Source organism: Jaculus jaculus, chromosome 1 (genome assembly GCF_020740685.1).
Source record: "Jaculus jaculus isolate mJacJac1 chromosome 1, mJacJac1.mat.Y.cur, whole genome shotgun sequence".
NCBI classification, from domain to species: Eukaryota; Metazoa; Chordata; class Mammalia; order Rodentia; family Dipodidae; genus Jaculus; species Jaculus jaculus.
The window spans coordinates 43152497-43175695 of NC_059102.1; the positions used below are offsets into that span (position 1 = coordinate 43152497).

General features: G+C 39.2%; 1 protein-coding gene across 1 annotated transcript in view; it reads right to left on the minus strand.

The window, feature by feature from the left end:
• Positions 1 to 23199, minus strand: part of Kif11 (kinesin family member 11) — a 64350-nt gene that overhangs the window by 19466 nt on the left and 21685 nt on the right. Inside the window, exons 6-16 of the mRNA XM_045134159.1 lie at positions 23004 to 23128; positions 20406 to 20496; positions 19666 to 19908; positions 17206 to 17301; positions 11881 to 11969; positions 9905 to 9992; positions 6813 to 7001; positions 5167 to 5374; positions 2832 to 3004; positions 1784 to 1909; positions 1546 to 1704 (exon numbers count right to left, since the gene is read on the minus strand). Of these exons, the coding sequence (XP_044990094.1) occupies positions 1546 to 1704; positions 1784 to 1909; positions 2832 to 3004; positions 5167 to 5374; positions 6813 to 7001; positions 9905 to 9992; positions 11881 to 11969; positions 17206 to 17301; positions 19666 to 19908; positions 20406 to 20496; positions 23004 to 23128 (1587 nt within the window). The remainder of the gene's footprint in view (positions 1 to 1545; positions 1705 to 1783; positions 1910 to 2831; positions 3005 to 5166; positions 5375 to 6812; positions 7002 to 9904; positions 9993 to 11880; positions 11970 to 17205; positions 17302 to 19665; positions 19909 to 20405; positions 20497 to 23003; positions 23129 to 23199) is intronic.

A 23199-nucleotide genomic window follows, 5' to 3' on the forward strand; every position in this document is an offset into this window, starting at 1 on the left:
TTGCCTATGAAGCCAATGAGCCCAGGTTTAATTCCCCAGGACCCATGTAAGCCAGATGCACAAGGTGGTGCATGTGTCTGGAGTTGGTTTACAGTGGCTAAAGGCCTTAGTGCACCCATTCTCTCTCTCAAATAAAATAAATTTAAAAAGAAAAAAAAAATAATAGATGCTAAACCAAGTATGGTGGCGCACGCCTTTAAACCCAGCACTTGGGAGGTAGAGATAGGAGATAGCCATGAGTTCGAGGCACTCTGAGACTCCATAGTGAATTCCAGTCAGCCTGGGCTAGAGTGAGACCTTACCTCGAAAAACCAAAAAATAATAATAATAAAAAATAATAGGTGTAGGCCCTCTTGTACCCCACCTATTTTTTTTTTTTTTTTTGAGGTAGGGTCTCACTCTAAAGTGTTATCTCAATTTTCCAGGTGCTAACTTACTCTCCATTGGAGAATCTGCTTCTCTTTTTCAGATAGATGCAGATCCTAAGGAGAGAGCTGTCACAACATACCTCAAAAGGGGCCCGACTGAAACTAAGGAAAATTGGCGAAACAAGCAAGGGTGCTGTTTTCCTGATGAACCGATACCAGCACAAAGAGGAAGGAGACCAACACAGAGAAAAATCAACTCCTACCAAATCAGAGAGCCAGAGCCTCAGAGGCCCCCAACACCTCAGCACTGAAGCAGACCAAAAATGAACCCAACATGGCTCAGGGAAATTTTGCGGAAGAGGGGGCGGAAAGAATGTCAGAGTCACACGTTGGGTCATGATATGCAGAGACATTTATCGTACCAGTAACTGTGGGCTAACTCCACAATGCATGACCCATTTACATCAACAAGGAGGGGCCATTGGGAGGGGGTAGGTCATGGATGAGCCTAAACAATGGTACCAAACTGCCTGTGTTTGCTGAAAAGAAAACTAATAAATTAAATTAAAAAAAAATAATAGATGCTGGAGCTGGATGTGGAGATGCACATCTGTAATCTAAGCACTCAGGAGGCAGAGACAATTCTTAATGATACAGAAAAAAATATGAGAAAGCAGGGCTGAGGTTTTTTGTTTGTTTGTTTGTTTTTCAAGGTAGGGTCTCACTGTAGCCCAGGCTGACCTGGAATTCACTGTGGAGTCTCAGGGTGGCCTCAAACTCAAGGCAATCCTCCTACCTCTGCCTCCCGAGTGCTGGGATTAAAGGTGTGCGCCATTATGCCCGGCAGGGCTGAGTTTTTAAAGGAAGTTAAGTATTTGTGTCATCCTAGTAAGAATATTTGTAACATCTTCACTTTAAATGTCCTAACGGTTTTCTTCTAAGGGTGTATGTTCACTCTTCCATCATGCTGTGGGCAAAAGACCATTTTATGTGTCATATGGTTTAGCGCAGAGTTCTACATATAGCAAATTCTCAAATGCTAACTCATCTAAAGTATCCTCAACTATTTATTACCATAATGGGCAGCAGTCTCTATGGTACTTGAATGTTGCTAAAACAAATGTCACATTGAGTAGTCATAAAACTTTCTATGTTCCCATGCCAGCTAAGAACTTACCTGTGAATGGGTTTGCTTCATTGTCTTCAAGTCTTCGTTTAAGTTCTGACAATGTTTCTCTGATTCACCCAGTGAGGAAACTGTGTTTTCTTGGAGTTCATGTAGATTGTTACACAGTACACTGAGAAAACCATCTATTTCTTTTTTCTGATGTTCTATCTTTGAAGAAAAAAATAATTAGTTTCTTTGTTAAACCAACACAAAAATTTTGAGAAATTAACAGCATAATTCTTGTTACCTTCTCAGCCACTATCAATGAAGTCTTGAAAATATGTTGAAGGTGGATATTGATTTGCAATATGGACACCACAGTGGGGGATAAAATAGTCTTTAGGGAACTTAGAAGGTCAGTCTTCAGTTCATTCTAGTTTGAAAAATAAACAGGGCTTTAAGAAGTATATTTTCATTTCAATAACCCTAGTGGATTAAATTATATCTTAAATACTTCAGCAACTAAATATAGCACACTCAGCTTCTTGGCACTCTATAACCTACAGAGACACAAGTGCATATCTAGACAGCAAAAATCACATGGTCCTACTTCCAGTAATTAAGAAAAGCTGAGTTTTCCCGGGCATACTTTAATCCCGGCATTCAGGAGGCAGCCTGCGACTACATAGTGAATTCTAGGTCATCCTGGGCTAGAGACAGTACCTTGAAAAACAAAAACTAGCTGAGTCTAACCTTCAACTCAATATGTAGCCAAGAAAGACCTTTAAATCCTGGCCCTCTTGCCTCCACTTCTCAAGTACTAAGTAAGATCTCAGGTGTACAATCCACACCTAACCTTTAGACTTTTTTTTTTTTTCAAGTTTTACTTTTTGAGGCAGGGTTTCACTCTGGTCCAAGCTGACCTGGAATTCACTATGTAGTCTCAGGCTGACCTTAAACACATGGGGATCCTCCTACTTTTGCCTCCGGAGTGCTGGGATGAAAGTGGCCCACACGAGACATTTTTAATCATATTAGACAAGCACTCTTAACAAATGAGCTACACCTCTAGTTCAGTAACTCCTACTCTTAACTCTACCAGATGAGTGAAGACGTTTCACAGCCTAGGGATATACACTTGGACATCAGTCTTTCTAGGAGGGATTTTAAAAACATGATGAAACAAAACAAACAAGCAAACAAACAAAACCCTCCAGTAATTTGTCTTAAATATAAGATTCTTTGGGAATAATAAGACTGTCACCTCTTCAACAAAGTTTAAGATTAAAGAGAAAGTAATGCTTATGCCAACTTATCAAAGATAACCCTTAGAAGACATTAAGAGATATACTAACAATCAATTTTTGTAGCACAGTTTTACTTTGTGCTGATAATGACTGTTCTTCTAATATCCTATTAGAAATCTGAGAAACATGAGCCGACACATTGTCTGGAATAGATGTGAGAGATTCAAGTGCTGTTGAGGTAATGGTGTCCAATGCAGAGACGCTGGAAGACATCAAATTATCTACAAAAAAAGAAAGAAAACAGGTTTTGTGAGCAAGCAGGGTCTGGAGATATACATACATACACACACACACATACATACATACACATATATGTATATATATCAAAATAGCATATACAGCATAAAGTTATACAATTTTAGTGACTAAATGGATACAGTATTTTAAAAAAGGAAGATTTAAATTTTTCATAAAATATTTAAATACAGTTTAACTACCATAAAAGGCTTAAAAAAAAATAATCAAGCCATGCGTGGTAGCACATGCCTTTAATCCCAGCACTCAGGAGGCAGAAGTAGAAGGATCACCAGAATTGAAGGCCCCCCGAGACTACATAGTGAATTCCACATCAGCTTAGGCTAGAGCAAGACCCAACCTTGAAAAACAAACAAACAAACAAAATCCAATTTTTATAGTGGAAATTGCATAAAGCATAAAAGAATTAGCTCAGCAGGCTGAAGAGATGGATCAGCATTTAAGGCTCTTGCCTACAAAGGGTAAGGACCCAAGTTCAACATTTGCAGTGGTTAGAGGCCCTGGCATGCTCATTCTCTCTCTCTCTCTCTCTCTCTCAAATAAATAAGTAAAAAAAAAAAAAAAAAAAAATTGTTTTTCGAGGCAGGGTCTCACTGTAGCTCAGGCTGATCTGTAATTCACTATGTAGTCTCAGGGTGGCCTTGAACTCACAGTGATCCTCCTATCTCTGCCTCCTGAGTACTGGGATTAAAGGCATGCGCCACCAGGCCAGGCAATAAGTAAAATATTTTTAAAGGGGCTAGAGAGATGGCTTAGTGGTTAAGGCACTTGCAAAGCCTAAAGACCCAAGTTCAACTTTCTAGCACCCAAATAAAGTCAGATACAAAAGGTGATGCATGTGGGCTAGAGAGATGGCTTAGCAATTAACGCATTTGCCTTCAAAGCCAAAGGACCTCGGTTTGATTTCCCAGGGCCCACACAAGCTAGCTGCACAAGGGGGTGTATGCATCTGGAGTTTATTTGCAGTGGCTGGAGGCCCTGGAGGACCCATTCTATCTCTCCCTCTTTCTCTCTTTCTGCCTTTTCTCTCTCTGTCTCTAATAAAATAAAAGTTGTTTCTTTTTTTTTGTTTGTTTGTTTGTTTTTTTTGTTTTTCGAGGTAGGGTCTCACTCTAGCCCCAGGCTGACCTGGAATTCGCTATGGAATCTCAGGGTGGCCTAGAACTCACAGTGATCCTCCTACCTCTGCCTGAGTGCTGGGATTAAAGGCATGCGCCACCACGCCCGGCAAGTTGTTTCTTTTTTAAGGTGGCGCATGTTTCTGGAGTTCATTTGCAGTGGCTAGAGATTCTGGCACGCCCATTCTCTCTTTCTTCCTCTCTCTCTCTGTCTCTAATAAATGAATAAAAATTAATAAAAATTTTAAAAATACTTAAAAATAAAGAAATCTCCAGAAGGAGACTCAAGAATGAGCCAGGTTAAGTTATAAAGAATTTTATTTCTAATGTTTATATGCTTATTTAATAAACTATTTTATAGGAAACAGCTTAAAGAGAAAAAACAAATAAAACCTCTAAAATTTGTACTAATTCAAAGTAATTGTATTAATCTCTAACCTATGTGGACAAGAACACGGGGCAGAAACTAGGGACATTGTCAATTGAGGTTTCTTTGCAGTTTTATAAAAGAAGCTGAGAGAGAAATAGAGAGAGAGAGCCAGCTGTGGTGACGCATGCTTTTATCCCAGCACTTGGGAGGCAGAAGTAGGATCACTGTGAGGCCAGCCTAAGACTACATAGTGAATTCTAGGTCAGCTTGGGCTACAGCAAGACCCTACCTCAAAAACCGAAAGAGAGAGAAAAGCACATGCATCTGGAGTTCGTTTGCAATGGGAGAAAGCCCTGACAAACACCTCCTCTTTCTCTCCGCTTGCAAATAAAAATATAATTTTTTTTTTTTAAATAAGCCAGCCATGGTGGCACAGGCCTTTAATCCCACCACTTGGGAGGCAGAAGTAGAAGAACTGTCCTGAGTTCAAGGCCACCATGAGACTACTGAGTAAATTCTAGGCCAGCCTAGGCTGGTGTGAGACCCTACCTCAAAAAGCCAAAACTAAATTAATTAATTAATTAATTTAAAAAATTGATTCTAGAACAATTAGATTTTGAAATGCATAAACTTAACTTACCAAACATGGCCTTGTGACCTTCTAGCATGGCCTTCTGTTTTGAGCTGCCACCCTTAATTAGCTCTTCCATATTATTAAACAGACTCCCCAGGTTTTTGCCAAAAACCTCCTGAGCTTCTACATTGTGCTCCTCAACTGCCTTTTTTCGATCCAGTTTGGAATGGAGACCACATACATCTTGTGTGGTTTCTTGAACTGTGTTAAGCAACTATGTAAATTTAAAAAGAAACAGGAAAAAGCAAGTGAAATTTATCTGTGCTACTGAAGGATTTCTCCCTGAAGAGAAGTAGTAAATTTTAGACACCACATCTAAACAAATGCTTAATCTTATGCTAAATTACCCAGGTGCTCAGGAATTCTATTCTCCCAAGCTTGTACCCCTACCAGCCAACTATGCGTAGAACTGACTTCACAAATTCACTCAGTAATTATGCTTGCATCAAAAATGTTTACTGGGCTAGAGAGATGGATTAATGTCTGAAGGGCTTGCCTGCGAAGCCTAAGGTCCCAGGTTCAATTTCCCCAGCACCCATACGTAAGCCAGATGGACATGGTGGCACATATGTCTGGAGTTCATTTACAGCGGCTAGAAGCCCTGGTGTGCCCATTCACATTCTCTCTCTCTTTGCTTGCAAAAAATAAATAAAATATTTTTTTAAATGTTTACCTATTATGTTTTATTATCTTCTCAAAAGTATACCTAAACCAGGGTGGAGAAATGGCTTAGCACTTAAGGCATTTGCCTGCAAAGCCAAAGAACCTAGGTTCGATTCCCCAGGACCCACATCAACCAAAGGTATAAGGTGGCACATGCGTGTGAAGTCCATTTGCAGTGGCTGGAGGTCTTGGTGTGACCATTCTCTCTCCCTCTCTTTTTTCTTTTCTCTCTCTCAAATAAATAAATAAATAAAATTAACATACGTTTTAAAAAGTATACCTGAACCAAGCTAGGTAGCTCATGTCTTTAATCCTAGCCCCTGGGAGCTAAGATAGGAGAACTGCCATGAGTTTGAGGCTAGCTTAAGATACAGAGTGAATTTTTGGTCAGCCTGGACTAGAATGAGACACTGTCTCAAAACAAAAAACGTACACCTAATAAAAAATATTTAATGCAATTGGGCTGGACAGATGACTTAAGTGATTAAAGCGTTTGCCTATGAAGCCAAAGGACCAAATTTTGGTTCTCCAGTACCCATGAAAGGCAGATGTTCATGGTGGCACAAGCACCTGGAGTTCCTTTGCAGTAGCTAGAGGCCCTGACATGCCCATTCACTCTCTTTCTCTCTTTCCTTCTTTCATAAATTAAATAAATTAAATATTTTTTAAAATCTTAATACATTCACTATCTATCATCTTTAGAAAATACTAAATTCTTAATGACTAATTTCAATGTTATCATAACAAAGGACCACATTATTATTATAAATGCCCATAAAATAAAGTTATGCTATTTTTAAAATTCCAAGAGTAGATTTTCCCTCTTAAGTTAGCATCTCCAGTGAGGTGAAAGTGAATGAAATAGTAAAACAGTATTTTATAAATGACCACAAATATTATTGGGGTGATTAAAATCTTGCAAATAAAGTTTCTTGTACCCAACCTATGTATCTTTTCAATGGAAATACAAAACAAAGCAAAGGACAAACCTTGCTGGCAGTGTCATGAAGTTTCTCCTCAGTTCTTTCCAGAGCTGAAGAGACATATTCTTCTTTAACAAGTTGCAGCTTGGTTTCTTGTAAATTTTTTTGAGTGGTTTCGAGTTCCTGTGTCTTATTTTGCAGGTGAGATTTACACTGGTCAAGTTCATTTTTATTATCCATAAACAATTCTGTAACCTTCATGTAAAATATGAAAAAATTCTTTAAGAATTAAAAAGTGCTGAACTGGCTGGTGAGACACCTGGCTAGTTCATAACAATATTAGGAGAACAAAATAAATTATTCCCATGTAAAAATTGTAACAAGTAGGACTGGGGAAATGGCTCAGCAGTTAAAGGAGCTTAAAAGCCTGCCAGTTTGAGTTCACTCACGTAAAGCTGGATGGGCATTCGTTTGCAACAGCAAGATACTCTGGTGTGCAAATACACACACACTTATTAATTTTAAAACTTATAACAAGTTACTAAAATGGCTAGCATTTTTGTTGGTTGGTTGGTTGGTTGGTTAGAGGCAGAGTTTCTCATTAGCCCAGGCTGACCTGGAACTTACTCTATAGTTCCAGGCTGGCCTCAACACACAGTGATCCTCCTACCTCTGCAAGTGCTGGGATAAAGGCATGCACCATCACACCATTTAAAATGGCATCTGGGCCAGGCATGGTGGCGCACACCTTTAATCCCAGCACTTGAGAGGCAGAGGTAAGAGGATTGCCATGAGTTCAAGGCCACCCTGAGAATTCCAGGTCAGCCTGGGCTAGAGTGAGACCCTACCTCAAAAAAATAAAAAGGCATCTGGTTTCTTTCTGTAAGCTTATTCAAAACTTTACAGATTAAGAGATCTCAGGGCTGAGAAGGCTCAGTGGCTGAAGTGCTTGTGTTGCAAGCACGAGGACCTAAGTTTGGATCCCCAGGATCCGTGCATTGTGGCATGTGCCTAGAATATCAGCACTGGGGAGGCAAAGACAAAATCCATGGGCTCACTGGCTAACTAGACTAGCAGAATCAGTGACAGATCTTATCTCAAAGAATAAAGTAGAGTAGGGCATGTCTTTAATCCCAGCACTGCAGAAGCAGAGGTAGGAGGATCACTGTGTGTTGAGGCCAGCCTGGAACTATAGAGTAAGTTCCAGGTCAGCCTGGGCTAATGAGAAACTCTGCCTCTAACCAACCAACCAACCAACCAACAAAAATGCTAGCCATTTTAGTAACTTGTTATAACCAGAGTTTCAGGTCAGCCTGGACTAGAGTGACACACTGCACAAAACACATGCCCACAAACAACAAAATGGTAGGTATACAAATAATGTGACACAAGTGACTGGAGTTTGTTTGCAGCAGCAAGAGGCCCTGGCACACCCAATTTCTCGATGGCTAGCTTTCAACTAAGTATTTTAAATACTTATTTGAAAGGCAGAAAGAGAAAAGCTAGGGCTTCCTGCCACTGTTAGCCCCAACAACTAAAATATTATTTTAAGTCAGCAACAGAGGCTGGAGAGATGACTCAGTAGTTAAAGGCATTTCCTTGTAAAGCCTGACAACCGGGGTTTCATTACCCAGTACCCATATAAATCAAGAGCACAAAGTGGCATATGTGTTTGGAATTTGTTTACAGTGGCAAGAGGACCTGGCACATCCATACTCAATCTCTCTCTCTCTTTATAATATACAAATAATTTAAAAAATAAAATGAGGGCTGGAGAGATGGCTTAGCGGTTAAGCGCTTGCCTGTGAAGCCTAAGGACCCCGGTTTGAGGCTCGGTTCCCCAGGTCCCACGTTAGCCAGATGCACAAGGGGGCGCACGCGTCTGGAGTTCGTTTGCAGAGGCTGGAAGCCCTGGCGCGCCCATTCTCTCTCTCTCCCTATATCTGTCTTTCTCTCTGTGTCTGTCGCGCTCAAATAAATAAATAAATAAAAATACTTTAAAAAATAAATAAATAAAAATAAAATAAAATGCGAGCAAAAAAAAAAATCTTTAAACAAAAATAAGCAAGTTCTTCACATTCCAAAATTTTATTATAAAATTTGCTTTTGGGCTGAAGAGATGGTGCAGCAGTTTAGGGCCTACCTGGATTTGATTCCCTAGCACACATATAAAGCAGTGGTAGATGCATCTGGAATTTACTGGCAGTGGCAAGAAGACCAGATGCACCCCTTATATCTCTATCTGTCTGTCTCTCTCACTCTCTGCTTGCAAATAAATTTTTAAAAATACATTTTTTTTTAATTTGCCTTTTAGGGCTAGAGAGAGATGGCTTAGCATATAAGTCACTTTTCTGTGAAGCGTAAGGACCCATGTTGGACTCTCCAGATCCCACTTTAGCCATATGCACAAAGGTGAGGCAAATACAAGGTCGCACATGCCCACTAGGTGACACAAGCATCTAGAGTTTGATTTCAGTGGCTGAGTACCTGATGCACGAGTTCTCTCTCTCTTTAAAAATAAAAAGTAAATGCCTTTTAAAGGCTGGGTGTGGTGGCATATGTCTTTAATCGCAGCACTCAGGAATCAGAGATAGGAGGATGCCATGAGTTCAAGACCACCCTGAAACTACATAGTGAATTCCAGGACAGCTTGGGCTACAGTGAGACTCTACCTTGAAAAGGCAAAATGAAAGGATTTTCCTTTTAGGCCTGGAAAAATAGCTAAGCAGTTAAGGTGTTTGTCTGCAAAGCCTAAGAACCCACGTTCAGTTTCCCAGTACCCACATAAAGCCAGATGTACAAGATGGCACATGCATCTGGAGTTTGACTGTAGTGGCTAAAGACTGTGGCATGCCCATTCTCCCCACCACCCCCTTTCTCAAAATAAAAAAAAAAAAACTTTGCAGCCTGGAGAGATGGCTTCATGGTTAAGGCACTTGCCTGTGAAGCCTAAGGACCCAGGTTTCATTCCCCAATACCAATGAAAGCCAGAATGTAAAAGGTGATGCATTGGTCCGGAGTTCATTTGCAGTGGCTAGAGGCTCTGGTGCACCCATTCTCTATCTACCCCTTTCTCTCACAAATAAATAAAAATAAGTAAGAGAATAAAGTTAGAAAACTGTCTTCACATAAAACTGCATATTTCTTAGAATGCTTACCCGACCTAGCTCTTCCTCAAGGGCACCAATTTTTTCAACCAATTCAACAATTTGTTCCTCTTGAACAGTTAACTTTCCATTCATGGCTCTAAAATAAAGAGTAATAATTTAATATTTAATTTTTGACATAAATCCTACAAAATGTTAGAATAACACAATCATTGCTGACACAAACTCATTTCCACATTTATCAACATCATAATGACACCTAAGTTTCAAACAGTAATAAATGCAAATTGCAAAGAAAAAAATGTGTTATCAGTCCATTCTATAAATAAACATTTTTCCTGTGACTCCAACCTGAATGTGATACTCCCTACCCCTGTCCCTCAGCCTCTTGAGTGCTGGGATTATATACATTTTGTTTTATGGTTTTTGTTTGTTTGCTTGCTTGCTTGCTTGCTTGTTTTTTACAAGGTAGGGTCTCACTCTAGCCCAGGCTGACCTGGAATTCACTATGTAGTTTCAGGCTAGCCTTGAATTCACAGCAACCCTCCTACCCAGGCCTCCTGAGTGCTGGGATCAAAGGAATGTGCCTCCATACCCAATTACTTTTTAATATGAAAACCAAATGAAGCACTTATAAGTACAAAATATATTTAACTTAGTGCTGTATAAGCAAATTTTGCCACAAACAACCTATTATCAGAATTTGCTATTTTTAGAATTGAGAATAGTGGCACACTTCTGTAATCCCAACAAGTAGAAGGCTAAGGCAAACACTCAAAGTTTTAGGCTAGCCTGGGATATATAGTGAGACTGCTGTCTCCAGAAAACTAAACCAAACAAAAAAAGTATTATCAGAAATTAACTCCACCGTGCTAGATAGAGGGCTTAGCAATTAAGGCGATTAGCACCTACAAAGCCTAATGACCCGGGTTCAATTCCCTAGTACCCAAAATAAAGCCAGATACACAAAATGGTACATGCATCTGGAATTCGTTTGCAGTGGCTTGAGGCCCTGGCACATCTTTACATCTTTTCTGCTTTCTCTGAAAAGAAAAAGAAAAAGAAAAAGAAAAAGAAAAAGAAAAAGAAAAAGAAAAAGAAAAAGAAAAAGAAAAAGAAAAAGAAAAAGAAAAAGAAAAAGAAAAAGAAAAAGAAAAAGAAAAAGAAAAAGAAAAAGAAAAAGAAAAAGAAAAAGAAAAAGAAAAAGAAAAAGAAAAAGAAAAAGAAAAAGAAAAAGAAAAAAAAAAAGAAAAAGAAAAAGAAAAAGAAAAAGAAAAAGAAAAAGAAAAAGAAAAAGAAAAAGAAAAAGAAAAAGAAAAAGAAAAAGAAAAAGAAAAAGAAAAAGAAAAAGAAAAAGAAAAAGAAAAAGAAAAAGAAAAAGAAAAAGAAAAAGAAGGGAAGGGAAGGGAAGGGAAGGGAAGGGAAGGGAAGGGAAGGGAAGGGAAGGGAAGGGAAGGAAAGGGAAGGAAAGGGAAGGAAAGGAAAGGAAAGGAAAGGAAAGGAAAGGAAAGGAAAGGAAAGGAAAGGAAAGGAAAGGAAAGGAAAGGAAAGGAAAGGAAAGGAAAGGAAAGGAAAGGAAAGGAAAGGAAAGGAAAGGAAAGGAAAGGAAAGGAAAGGAAAGGAAAGGAAGAGGGAGGGAGGGAAGGAAAGGAAGAGGGAGGGAGGGAAGGAAGGAGGGAGGAAGAAAGAGAGAGAGAGAGAGAGGGAGGGAGGGAAGAAGGGAGGAAGAAAGAAAGAAAGAAAGAAAGAAAGAAAGAAAGAAAGAAAGAAAGAAGGAAAGAAACAGACAGACAGACAGACAGGCTGGAAAGATGCCTCAGTAGTTGAGACATTTACCTGCAAAACCCAAGGATCCGAGTTTGATTCCCCAGTACCCATGCAAAGCCAGATGCACAAGGTGGCACATGCATCTGGAGTTTCTCTGTAGTAGCTAGAGGCTCTGGCATGCCCATTCTCTTTCTCTCTCCCTCTCAAGTAAATTAATAAAATATTCAAAAAAGAAAGAAATTCCATAGCCAAAAGCTTACCTAAAATTTTCTTCAGAAATGTACACTCCATTTTTCTCACGGGCTGCAGCAAGATCTCGCTTCAAACGCTCTATCTCTTCTGTATACTCCTACACAAGAGAAATGCTATAGGTATCAGTTGACTATTTTTCCTCAAGTTGAGGAGTATGTACAATAAATAAAACAAAATGGTGCCGGGCATGGTGGTGCACACCTTTAATCCTAGCACTAAGGAGAAGGCTGAGGTTGGAGGACCATCATGAGTTTGAGGCCAGCCTGGAGCTATAGAATAAATTTCAGTTCAGCCTGGGCTGGAGTGAGACCCTGTGTTGAACACAACAGGAAAAACAACAAACCCCACAAAGATAGCCTTTAACATTTTTTCAAACATAAAAAGTTACAACCATACTTTTTTTGAGACAAGGTAGGTGAGATTACAGGCATGGGCCACCATATCCAACTATAATTTTAAACCAGTGTTAATTTGTTTAGAACCAATCTTGCAATGGCCTTCAAAGATCCTGTAAAGGTGCTCATTATAAACTTCCTTTAAAAATGGGCTATGAAGCTAAATAGAGAGTTCTCAAAGGAAGAAATACAAATGGCATATAAGCATCTAAAAAAATGTTCTACGTCACTAGTCATCAGGGAAATGCAGATTAAAACTACATTGAGATTCCATCTCACTCCTGTCAGATTGGCCACCATCATGAAAACAAATGATCATAAATGTTGGCGGGGATGTGGAAAAAAAGGAACCCTTCTGCACTGCTGGTGGGAATGCAATCTGGTCCAGCCATTGTGGAAAGCAGTGTGGAGGTTCCTAAAACAGCTAGAGATTGATCTACCATATGAATCAGCTATAGCACTCCTAGGCATATATCCAAAGGACCCATCTCATTTCCTTAGAAGTACATGCTCAACCATGTTTATTGCTGCTCAATTTATAATAGCTGGGAAATGGAACCAGCCTAGATGTCCCTCAACTGATGAGTGGATAATGAAGATGTGGCACATTTATACAATGGAGTTCTACTCAGCGGTAAAAAAAAATGAAGTTATGAAATTTGCAGAAAAATGGATGGACCTGGAAAGCATTATACTAAGTCAGGTAACCCAGGCCCAGAAAGCCAAGCGCCACATGTTCTCTCTCATATGTGGATCCTAGCTACAGATGACTGGGCTTCTGTGTGAGAATGAAAATACTTAGTAGCAGAGGCCAGTAAGTTGAAAAGGAGACATAAAGGCTGGAGAAAGGAAGGGAGGAGGATACTTAATAGGTTGATATTGTATATATGTAATTACAATGATTGTAATGGGGAGGTAATATGAAGGAGAATGGAATTTCAAAAGGGAAAGTGTGGGGGTGGGGAGGGAGGGAATTACCATGGGATATATTTTATAATCATGGAAAATGTTAATAAAAATTAAAAAAAAAAAAAACTTCCTTTAAAACTCTACCCCATTTCAAGAATCATTATATAACTTCAGAAACTCTAACTGAAAAATCTGCTGGAGAGACAGATTAATAAATCAATAGGGGGCTGGAGAGATGGCTTAGCGGTTAAGCGCTTGCCTGTGAAGCCTAGGGACCCCCGGTTCGAGGCTCGATTCCCCAGGACCCATGTAAGCCAGATGCACAATGGGGCGCACGCATCTGGAGTTCGTTCGCAGTGGCTAGCGGCCCTGGCGCACCCATTCTCTCTCTCTCTCTCTGCCTACCTATCTGTCTGTCACTCTCAAATGAGTAAAAATAAATAAATAAATAAATAAATAGGACAGAATGGAGAGTTCAAAAATGGGGCCACAGAAATATGTGGAAAACTGACACAATGAATTAAAAACTTTTGCTCTGCAAAAGCCCATGTGTGTGAGATGAGATGACAAAATGGGGAGAAAACATTCACAAACCTCAAATACTCAGAAACCTTTGTATGCAACAAAGGACTAGTATCCAGCAACATTAAGAACTCTAAAACCATCTTAAAACAACAAATAATCCACTTAGAAAATCATCTTGATGCTATGAGCAGGCATTTTACCAAAAAAAGTATTTTGAATAGTAAATATAAGACAAATATCTAACATTACTGGTCAGAGAAAAAGTAAGTTAAAAACAAGTGATCCAGTCTCTGTAGGACTTTTATCATGAAGGGATGTTGGATTTTGTCAAATGCTTTCTCTGTGTCTAATGAGATGATCATGTGATTTTTGTCCTTCAACCCGTTTATGTAATGTATTACATTTATAGATTTGCGTATGTTGAACCATCCCTGCATCTCTGGGATAAAGCCTACTTGGTCAGGGTGAATGATCTTTTTGATATACTCTTGTATTCTGTTTGCCAATATTTTGTTGAGAATTTTTGCATCTATGTTCATGAGGGAGATTGGTCTGTAATTTTCTTGTTTTGTTCTATCTTTGCCTGGTTTTGGTATCAGGGTGATGCTGACCTCATAGAAGGAGTTTGGTAGAATTCCTTCTTTTTCTATTTCCTGGAAAAGCTTAAGAAGCAATGGTGTTAGCTCTTCCTTAAAAGTCTGGTAAAATTCAGCAGTGAATCCGTCCGGGCCTGGGCTTTTTTTAGTTGGGAGATTATTGATAACTGCTCGGATCTCCATGTTTGTTATAGGTCTATTTAAGTGATTAATCTCATTTTGATTTAATTTAGGTAGGTCATATAGATCAAGGAAATCATCCATTTCTTTCAGATTTTCATACTTTGTGGAGTATATGCTTTTGTAGTATGTCCCTATGATTTTTTGAATTTCTCTGGAATCTGTTGTGATGTTACCTTGTTCATCTCTGATTTTATTAATTTGTGTCTCTTCTCTCTTTCTTTTGGTCAGATTTGCTCAGGGTTTATCAATCTTGTTTATCCTTTCAAAGAACCAACTCTGTTTCATTAATTCTTTGGATTGTTTTTTTTTTGTTGTTGTTGTTTCTATTTCATTAATTTCTGCCCTAATCTTTATTATTTCTTCCCATCTACTGATTTTTGGTTTGCCTTGTTCTTCTTTTTCCAAGGCTTTAAGGAGAAGCATTAGGTCGTTTACTTGCGACCTTTCTAATTTCTTAATATAGGCACTCAAGGCTACAAATTTGCCTCTTAGAACTGCCTTCATTGTGTCCCAGAGATTTTGGTATGTTGTGTTCTCATTATCATTTGACTCTATAAATTTTTTGATTTCCTTTTTGATTTCTTCATTGACCCATTCATCATTTAGTAGTGTATTGTTTAGTTTCCATGATTTTGTGTATGCTCTATAGCCTTCCTTGCTACTGATTTGTAGTTTAATTCCATTGTGGTCAGATGTAAGCCCAAGTAGTTATAGCCACCTGATATTCGATAAAAATGCCAAAAATACTCATTGGAGAAGAGACAGCCTCTTCAGCAAATGGTGTTTTGAAAACTGGATATATATCTGCAGAAGGATGAAAATAGATTCTTCTCTCTCGCCATGCACAAGAATTAAGCCCAAATGGATTAAAGACCTTAACATCAGACCGGAAACTCTGAAACTGCTAGAGGAAAAAGTAGGGGAAACCCTTCAACATATTGGTCTTGGCAAAGACTTTCTGAATACAACCCCAATTGCTCAGGCAATAAAACCACAGATTAACCACTGGGACCTAATGAAATTACAAATATTTTGCACCGCAAAGGACACTGTGAAAAAAGCAAAGAGGCAACCTACAGAATGGGAAAAAATCTTCGCCAGCTATATATCTGATAAAGGATTAATATCTAGGATATACAAAGAACTCAAAAAGTTAAATAATAAGGAATCAAACAAGCCAATCAAAAAATGGGCTATGGAGCTAAATAGAGAGTTCTCAAAGGAAGAAATACAAATGGCATATAAGCATCTAAAAAAAATGTTCTATGTCACTAGTCATCAGGGAAATGCAGATTAAAACTACATTGAGATTCCATCTCACTCCTGTCAGATTGGCCACCATCATGAAAACAAATGATCATAAATGTTGGCGGGGATGTGGAAAAAAAGGAACCCTTCTGCACTGCTGGTGGGAATGCAATCTGGTCCAGCCATTGTGGAAAGCAGTGTGGAGGTTCCTAAAACAGCTAGAGATTGATCTACCATATGACCCAGCTATAGCGCTCCTAGGCATATATCCAAAGGACCCATCTCATTTCCTTAGAAGTACGTGCTCAACCATGTTTATTGCTGCTCAATTTATAATAGCTGGGAAATGGAACCAGCCGAGATGTCCCTGAACTGATGAGTGGATAATGAAGATGTGGCACATTTATACAATGGAGTTCTACTCAGCGGTAAAGAAAAATGAAGTTATGAAATTTGCAGAAAAATGGATGGACCTGGAAAGTATTATACTAAGTCAGGTAACCCAGACCCAGAAAGTCAAGCGCCACATGTTCTCTCTCATATGTGGATCCTAGCTACAGATGACTGGGCTTCTGCGTGAGAATGAAAATACTTAGTAGCAGAGGCCAGTAAGTTAAAAAGGAGAGATAAAGGGTAGAGAAAGGAAGGGAGGAGGATACTTAATAGGTTGATATTGTATATATATAATTACAATGATTGTAATGGGGAGGTAATATGATGGAGAATGGAATTTCAAATGGGAAAGTGTGGGGGTGGGGAGGGAGGGAATTACCATGGGATATATTTTATAATCATGGAAAATGTTAATAAAAATTAAAAAAAAAAAAACAAAAAAAACAAGTGATCCATAATGGGGCATGGTGGCACACACCTTTAATCCCAGCACTTGGGAGGCAGAGGTAGGAGGATCTTTGAGAGTTCAAGGCCACCCTGAGACTACATAGTGAATTCCAGGACAGATTGAGTGAGAATGAGACCCCACCTCGAAAAAAAAAAAAAAAAACCTAAAAGTAGATTATGCTACATTGCACAATTGTTGAGAAATTATTGCAAAGTTTACAACAGGTGAAATGTTATGATATAAATTACACCTCAAGTATACAAACAGAATTTCTAATTATAAATAAGTGCAAACTTTATCAAGTATAGTGAGTTATAAAGCTAGTAATGTCAACATTTTAGCAGTAGAAAAGCATCTTAATATAATAGCCATTTACCTTAAAACATTAGATAAAATGCTTACTTTGGGATTTTAGTGTTGTTGCAGTGATGGGGGGTCCCCGAACCCATAAAAAGAAAAAAACAATAGTTGGGTGAGGAAAAAAAAACAAAACACCTTTTGCCTAGTTGACGAGACCCTGGCTTAACAAGTGGCTGCACAGGTAGTTAACAGACCTTGTTTAACAGTAATGCTTCTGCTTGTTACTTTCACATGTGTTGAGCAAGAGTACATTACTCCATAAATATTTACAATTACCTTAATAAGAGCTTTTTTGGTGAGCTTCTGATTAACTTCAGGTTTATTCAATATGTTCTTTGCTCTATGAGCATATTCCAATGTACTCAGAGTTTCCTGTCACAAAAAGTAAAAGTTAATTACTGAAGACACAAGAAAAAGATACTTCTGTCATCTAGAATGTACTTTATAACATACAAATAATAACTCAAATCTACGGCTGAAGAGATGGCCCAGCCGTTAAAGGCACTTGCTTGCAAAGTCTGACTGTTGGGTTCAATACCCCAGTACCCACATAAAGACAGATGTACAAAGTGGCACATTCATCTTCAGTTTGTTTGCAATGGCCAGAGACCCTGGTAAGCCCATTGATTCTCTCTCTACAAATGAATAAATAAAAACTATATATTTTAAAAATAACTCAGATCTAGTCAGACGTGGTAGCACACACCTTTAATTTCAGCACTCGGAAGGCAGAGATAGGTGGATCACCATGAGTTCAAGGCCACCTTGAGACTATATAGTGAATTCCAAGTAAGCCTAAGCTAGATTGAGACCCTACCTTGAAAAACCAAAAACAAACAAACAACAAAAACCCCTCAGATCTATATTTAATCTAAAACTCTATTCATTAAGACTATTATTTTCAGCTCTTCTTTATTTTTTCTTATGTGCAAGTAGAGAAAGAGAATGGGCATGCCAGAGAATACCAGATGCATATGCCATTTTGTGTATCTGGCTTTACGTGGGTACTGAGGACTCGAACCTGGGTCATAGGCTTTCCAGACAAGTACCTTAACTGCTAAGCCATAACTCCAGCCCCCTATTCTAAGCTCTTTTATTCCTCCTCCTCAATCAACTTCATCTTTTGTTCCATTTTACCTATCCTGTCAATATTTTTCTTCCAATACTGGGGATTGAACCTAGGACCTCATGCATGCTAGTCAACCACTCTGTAATAGCTACATCAGCTGCTTTTTGGTTCTCCTTTTCAGTCTCCAAGGTCTTTACTTTTTTTGATTGTTTGTTGTGTGGTTTTCATGGTAGAGTCTCACTCTATCCCAGGCTGGCATTGAACTCACAGTAATCCCCCCACCTCTGCATCCCGAGTGCTGGTGGCATGTGCCACCATGCCAGATTCTTTACTCTTTTTATATGTTTACTTGTTTTTTTCATTTTCTGAAAGTCTTGCTATGTATCCCAGGCTAGATGCGGACTTGCAGAACTCCTCCTGCCTCTGCTTCCCAAGTACTGGGATTTTAGGTGTATGCCACCATGTCTTACTTAGATCTTTCGTCTTGATGACATTCTGACCTAATCATATCTTTCCTTCATTCTAGTCTTGTCTTATGCCCATACAATTAAATATTACCCAACAACAAAAAATGAAGTTCTGATATAGTAAGAAACTATAACATAGTATAACATAATGAAAGCACCATTCTAAGTGAAAGAAGCCAGTAACAAAAGACTACATACATACTAAAGTTCACATGCAACATCAAGATGCTTTTATACTACATTTCTGAATGAATGAAGCCAGTAAACGAACTTTTAAGATATGACCTTTAAATAAGAATTATAGGGGGCCGGGCGTGGTGGCCTTTAATCCCAGCACTCGGGAGGCAGAGGTAGGAGGATCACCATGAGTTCAAGGCCACCCTGAGACTACAGAGTTAATTCCAGGTCAGCCTGGACCAAAGTGAGACCCTACCTCAAGAAACCAAAAAAAAAAAAAAAAAAAAGAATTATAGGGATGGAGAGATGGCTTAGCGGTTAAGGTGCTTACCTGCAAAGCCAAAGGACCTAGGTTTGACTCCCCAGGACCTACATAAGCCAGATGCACAAGGGGGCACACGCATCTGGAGTTCGTTCACAGTGGCTGGAGGCACCGTTGCATCTATTCTCTCTCTCTCTCCCTGACTACCTTTGTATCTCTCTCTCTCTCCCTCTCTTTCTCTCTCTCTCAAATAAATAAAAATAAAAAATATTTAAAAAAAGAAAAAAGAAAGGAAGATGGAGCCTTGCTTGAGGGGCTTTAAAAAAAAAAGAATTATAGCACCCCAGGCTGGAAAGACAGCTTAGCAGTTAAGACAGTTGCCTACAAAAAGCCTAAGGACCCAGGTTCAATTCCCCAGTACCCACGTAAAGCCAGATGCACAAAGTGGGACATACATCTGGAGTTCATTTTCAGTCACTAAAGGCCCTGGCAGGTCCCATTCTCTCTGTCTGTCTCAAATAAATAAAATATTTACAATTTTAAAAATTATATAGCTCCCACACTTGCAGCTTCCTTCAAAAGGGCTTACCTAGCCAGCCATGGTGGCACACACCTTTAATCTCAGCACTCAGGAGGCAGAGATAAAAGGATTGCTATGAGTTGGAGGTTATCATGTGACTGCAGAGTTAGTTTCACAGGTCAGCCTGTGATAGATTGAGATGGTGCCTCAGGGAGAAAAAAAAGTTGGGAGGGGACCTTACCTCAAGATTGAGAGAAGCAGGAGAAATGGTTGCAATTATAGATGTTCTTGTACGTCCCCCAAGAGAATCTTGTAGGATTCTAGTTAGTTTAGATTCTCTATAAGGAATATGAGGTGTTCTTTCCACAAGAGCAGTAATAACCCTTCCCAAAGTCAACAGTGACTGGTTGATATTTCCAGCTTCCCGGGCCCTCTTTTCAACAGCTCCAGAGCGACCAATATTTTCACTTCCAGCAAGATCAACCTTTCATTTTAAAAAGAAAAGGTTAATCTATTGGATTGGATTTTCATTCTTTAAAAAAAAATAAAATATAAAGATTATATTATACATTATATATTATTAAACAGCCAACAAAGTAAGAATTTTATAATAAGTTTTGGGTTGGAGAGATGGCTCAGCAGTTAAGGCACTTGCATGCAAAGCTTAATGACCCAGGTCAGATTTCCCAGTATCCACATAAAGCCAGATGCACAAAGTGTCACATGTATGTGAGGTTCATCTACAGTGGTTAGAGGCCCTGGTATGGCCCTTCACACACACACACACACACACACACACACACACACACACACACACACTCACTCTCACTCTCTCTCTCTCTTCCCCCCCCTTTCAAATAAATTTCTTCTATGACAAGCAAATAATGCAGTAAAAAAAATTAACTCTTAAGTACAAGTTTTCAAGTTGGTTTATGAAAGGATGAAGAATAAAACAGTGGAATAAAACAGGTAGATGCTTACCAAGTTTAACTTTCCAATTTTAACAAGCTCTTCTCCATCAATTGTAGTTTCTTTCATATGTATTGTAACAGAAAAAACTGAGTGGGAACGACTAGAATGCAAGATCAAATTGTCTATTCATTATAATATAAAACACCATTTGCTTCTTATAACATACTGAAAACAGAAATGGAAGATCTAAATGCTTAAAGGGAGAAAAGACTATCAGTCAGGAAATATCTATGAAATTTTGGAAGGCACACTCTTGTACCTGCTGCCTACAGAAGTGACTCCAACAGGAAGCTAACAAAATACCCTAAAAAAATGACACAGGCTGGGAAATGTGGGTTAGTGGTAGAGTACTTGCTTGGCATGCACAAATCTCTGGGTTTGATTCTCAGCACCAAAAAAGACTAAAAACTACTAAAAATTTTCAAGGCTGGGCATGGTGGCAGCACTGAAGAGGCAGAAGTAGGAGATCACCAGAGTTTGAAGCCAACCTGGGACTACCGAGTGAGTTCCAGGCCAGCCTGGGCTAGAGTGAAACCCTACCTCAAAAAACTTTAACCCAGGCCAGGAGTGGTGGGGCACGCCTTTAATCCCAGCATTCAGGAAACTGAGGTAGAAGGATCGCTGTGAGTTCGAGGTCACCCTGAGACGACATAGGAATAGTCACAGCTAGAGTGAGAACCTACCTCGAAAAACCAATTAATAAATTAACTGTTAACTCAGGAACTTCTGAAAAGGTTTTAAGGGGTTGGTTGTCTTCTGGTATGCTGAAGAAAATAGCTTCCAATCATAATATCACTGCTTGTTAACATCATTAAAAGTGGAGCATTCGGTAATTTTTAATTTTCTTCTTTGTGTTTTCATGCCATTTAATACAATTCTAATTATTTTTTTGTTTTGTTTTGTTTCCAAGGTAGGGTCTCACTCTAGCTCAGGCTGACCTGGAATTCACGCTGTAGTCACAGGATGACCTCAAACTCAGGGCAAACTTCCTACCTCTGCCTCCCAAGAGCTGGGATTAAAGGCATGCACCACCATGCCCAGCTCTAAGTATCATTGGTATACAACTTAAATATAGAAAGGTAGGAGGGCACAGGAACTATAAATCCAAATTATCATATTCATCTTGTGTTTTCTATCATTTCTAATCCAGGATTCATAAAACGTGATCTTTATGGGAGCCAAAAAGATTGATTGCTCAGCAGTTAAAGGCACTTGCTTGCAAAGCCTGACAGCCAGGTTCGATTCCCCAGTAACCACACAGGGCCAAATGCACAGTGACCCATGTCTCTGGAGTTTGTTTGCAGTAGCAGGAGGCCCTGGCATACCCAGCCTCCCCCTCAATAAAATAAATTTTTAAAAAATGATGGGCCAAGATGTACCTCAGTAGAATGCTTATCTTAGCATGTATGAAACCTTTGTCCCTTCCTTCTAATGAAAGCCAGTGTATATGATCATCATCTGTCTGTCTACACTAAAATGCAATCTTTTGGGTACTGGAGAGATGACTCGGTGGTTAAAGGCACTTGCTTGGAAAGCCTGGAAGCCAAGATTTGAATCACCATTACCCATTCCCTCCCTCCATCCCTCTCTTTTTCTCTCATGCTTTCTGCTTGAATAAAAGTTAAAATATATCCAGGTGTGGTGGTGCATGTCTTTAATTATATATGATTTTTCTTTTATTCAAACCAAGGGTTTTTAACTGCCAGGAAAAGCTCTACAGTAGTACACAAGAGGCCTTTCTCATCAATGGTTTAGCCTCTGAGTCATCCTGAAATTAACTAAAGTCATCAAATTTTAATCTGGGCTTCTACATATGATTTTTTTTTTTTTCTATTGACTTTTCAAGGTAGGACCCACTCTAGCCTAGGATGGCCTGGAATTCACTATGCAATCACAGTGATCCTCCTACCTGCCTCCCAAGTGCTGGGATCAAAGGCATGCACCAGCACACCTGGCAGGTTTCATTTTTTTTTTAATTTTTTTTGTTTATTTTTATTTATTTATTTGAGAACGACAGACAAAGAGAAAGAGAGAGAGAGAGAATGGGCACGCTAGGGCCTCCAGCCACTGCAAACAACTCCAGATGCGTGCGCCCCCTTGTACATCTGACTAACGTAGGTCCTGGGGAATCAAGCCTTGAACCGGGGTCCTTAGGCTTCACAGGCAAACGCTTAACCGCTAAGCCATCTCTCCAGCCCCAGGTTTCATTTTTTGTGTGGTTTAATTTTTGAGCTAAGAGGGAAATTAAAGATAGGAAGAAGACTGTTATTTGTTCTTGTTGATTTGAGACATGGTAGCCCAAGCTAGCCACCAACATGTGACTCTTTTGCCTCCTGAGTAGTAGAATTACAGGTGTGCAGTATTCTACTCAACATACGATTCCACTTGAAAAAAGAATTCTATCTTTAAAAAGTTAAATAATTCTGTACTAATTCAAATGATCATTGTTCTCTTTAACATTCTTCCAATACTAACATCTTCTTGATGACCAACGCACTATTCATAGCACCAAATCTAGGTATTTGCCTCATACCTCAACCTACCACCACTTGACTTCCCCAAGGTCCTGACCTTTTCTAGTGGAGCAAGGGAGGTTCTGTTTCTTACCTTGAGTATGCGTTCATCAAAGTTGCTGCAGTTGTCCTTTTAGCTGCTCCCTTCTCCAGGATTTGGTAGACTTCATCTTTGTTGTGCACTGTAATTTCCTCTAAGCCCTTGATTATCACTCCCCTCTACCAGACAGCAGAAGAACAGCCATAGGATTAGTTTTCTAAAAACTACATGGACTTCTACAAGAACCACA